Here is a 2,264-nt window from a genome sequence, read left to right as displayed (position 1 = left end):
ACCAAAAAGGAAAAACGCCTATTAATGAGGTCGAAATTCTTGTTGGGTGTTGGGCCAAAAAAAAAATTCTTGTTGGGTTGTAAAAATGTCATATTAGAGTACCAAGACGTTTGAGGCCACTAACTTAATTTTAATTTCAACAATTGAAAGAACAAAAATACGCCAAGGTGTTTAAAAAATATAATTTAACTATAATACTCTTTAGTGGATCATACAATACCTTTTGAGTATTTCAACTCTATTGGAAATCACCCACTACTATCTTGGGTTTCTTTGCAATCAAGTCAAAATCTCCCGAAGTTCTTGCTCAGAGTAAGATTACTCGACTTCAATTCCTACCAAGAATGGGACCCAAGCTACCTTTCTAACCACAACTCCACAAGAATGGTAAAGTAAATTTGTATTCAAACACAGTTATTGTCCCCATGGATAACCCATCTCTACTGTTCAGAGAAGAAGAAGAAGAAAGAAGATCTTTAAGTTGCTTCAAGACTATTATCAAGCACAGGGTAAGCTTTGCTAAAGCTGAACTCAGTTATTATTGAAACTCTTACTTCTTCTCCAAGTTCTACAAGGGTTCTCATAACTGAAAAAACTCAGTAATTGAAGCATGTACATTTACTTAGCCGCCATGCATGTATGCATGTTCTATTCATGTTTAAAAATGTTGTCTATGTCTCTTCATGATTGATCTTTAACGACCATGATGAGTTGTTGGGTTTTACTATGGATTCAGGTATGGCCTCCGAGGAAGAAGATGAAAGAGAAACATTACCTTATGATATGCTCTACGAGATTCTAACTCGTGTGGAGCTGGATGATCTTTTGCGGCGTTGCAGATGGGTTTGCAGAGATTGGAATGCTCTCACATATAACACGATATTCAAACGTTATCATCGCCAGAGAACCCAATCAGTTTCCGGTTTCTTACTTCAAAACCTTAAAAATCATAGGTACCACACCACCTTCCTCTCCATCGAAGCTTCTCCATCATCAATCTCTCTCGACTTTATGCCAGCCACAGGCACTAAGATTGAAGCCGTTTCTTATCAGGCACAAGGTCTGGTCTGCTGCACGAGTAATAATATCATCACACCCAACCAAGGTGAAAACAAGACTCTCTTAATTAATCTGTCTTCAGCTTAATTTTGGACAGTGAAATCCCAGTTTGATTCCTATTCTCACAGTTTCAAATGCAATAGGTACTACATATGCAAGCCTGAGACACAACAATGGACAAGCATTCCAAACCCTAAGACTGGTTAGTGGTTACCAAACTAAAACAATTCTCACTGTCGAAGAAAGACATTGGATTGCATTGCGAGATTTTTTATTCAAAGATCTGGGCATGGAGGTTGTGTTTGAAGAACCCGAAATTGCCTGATTTTGTTCTGAAGCCTGATCAGGTTCTTGTTCATTGTTCTCTTCACTGGTTAAGCTTTTATAATCGTAATATTTTTTCTTTTGACATTGACAGAGATTTGCAGGTCAATGTCGTTACCCCAAGCAAAATCATTTGAAGAAGGAAAGGAGCTGCAGTGCATGACAGTGACTTCCGAATTCACAAACGGTTGGTGAATTGTGAGGGACATATATATTGGACTGGTATACACTACATGGTCATGGATTGAGCTATGGGTGATGGAGAATTACTTGGAGGAGACATGGAAAAAGAGATATAGTTTGAGCTTGGAACCATGAACCGGATTGTGGGTATGGGCTATTCTTTACTGGCAATGCATGGAAACTATGGAAACCATGTTGGTGACGAGTTTTGACAAGTTCATTTGGTACAATTGCACGAGTGGTGTTCCATCCCAAGTGATGAAGATTGAAAATCCAGCTCTACATGTAGATGCCTGTCTTCATCCCTTGGATTCTGATGGTGAGCCTTGTAATCTTGGGTTAAGAGAGTATCTAAAAGATCAGAACTCTAGATAAGACCATGAGTGTGCCTAAAGGAAGAATCTAGAACTGGTTCATCAAAGACAAAATTGTAAATATAAACTTTTTTTTTTTGTTCTTTGGAAAAATGTAATGTTGAAAAAATGTTTAAAACTTATGTATTTTATTTTTAATATATGTTTTATTTACAACATTTTATCTTATAATTTCATCAAATACATAATTATAAATATAAAAATTTATTGGAATAATTACTATTGGCTCCCTGTATTTTGATTTTATTACTATTGTATTCCCTGTACATTTCAAAATTACTAATCAACCTTTAACTTTGTCTACAATTACTATTTCCCCCTACA

At 36.4% G+C, this 2,264-nt stretch overlaps 1 protein-coding gene across 1 annotated transcript; it reads left to right on the top strand.

Moving 5' to 3' along the window:
* The first annotated feature begins 738 nt into the window (after positions 1–738).
* On the top strand, positions 739–1,578 carry LOC149001837 (F-box protein At5g41720-like). Its single transcript, XM_089138591.1, has 3 exons — positions 739–1,060; positions 1,157–1,261; positions 1,478–1,578. The coding sequence occupies exons 1-3, from the start codon at positions 739–741 to the stop codon at positions 1,576–1,578; spliced, it is 528 nt and encodes a 175-aa protein (XP_088994717.1).
* The last annotated feature ends 686 nt before the right edge of the window (positions 1,579–2,264 follow it).

The sequence above is a fragment of the Hakea prostrata genome, chromosome 10, assembly GCF_041222555.1.
Source record: "Hakea prostrata isolate BN-2017 chromosome 10, UWA_Hpros_2, whole genome shotgun sequence".
In the NCBI taxonomy this organism is placed as follows: domain Eukaryota; kingdom Viridiplantae; phylum Streptophyta; class Magnoliopsida; order Proteales; family Proteaceae; genus Hakea; species Hakea prostrata.
Note: the sequence above shows the minus strand (reverse complement) of the source record. Positions and strands in the feature narration are given on the sequence as shown.

What these genes read in the sequence shown, in the direction of transcription:
- LOC149001837 (XM_089138591.1), top strand. Translation starts at nt 739, where the DNA reads ATGGCCTCCGAGGAAGAAGATGAAAGAGAAACATTACCTTATGATATG. An exon ending in CGTTTCTTATCAGGCACAAG is followed by an intron (nt 1,061 to 1,156) that starts GTCTGGTCTGCT and finishes AATTTTGGACAG; the next exon opens with TGAAATCCCAGTTTGATTCC. An exon ending in CATTCCAAACCCTAAGACTG is followed by an intron (nt 1,262 to 1,477) that starts GTTAGTGGTTAC and finishes TGACATTGACAG; the next exon opens with AGATTTGCAGGTCAATGTCG.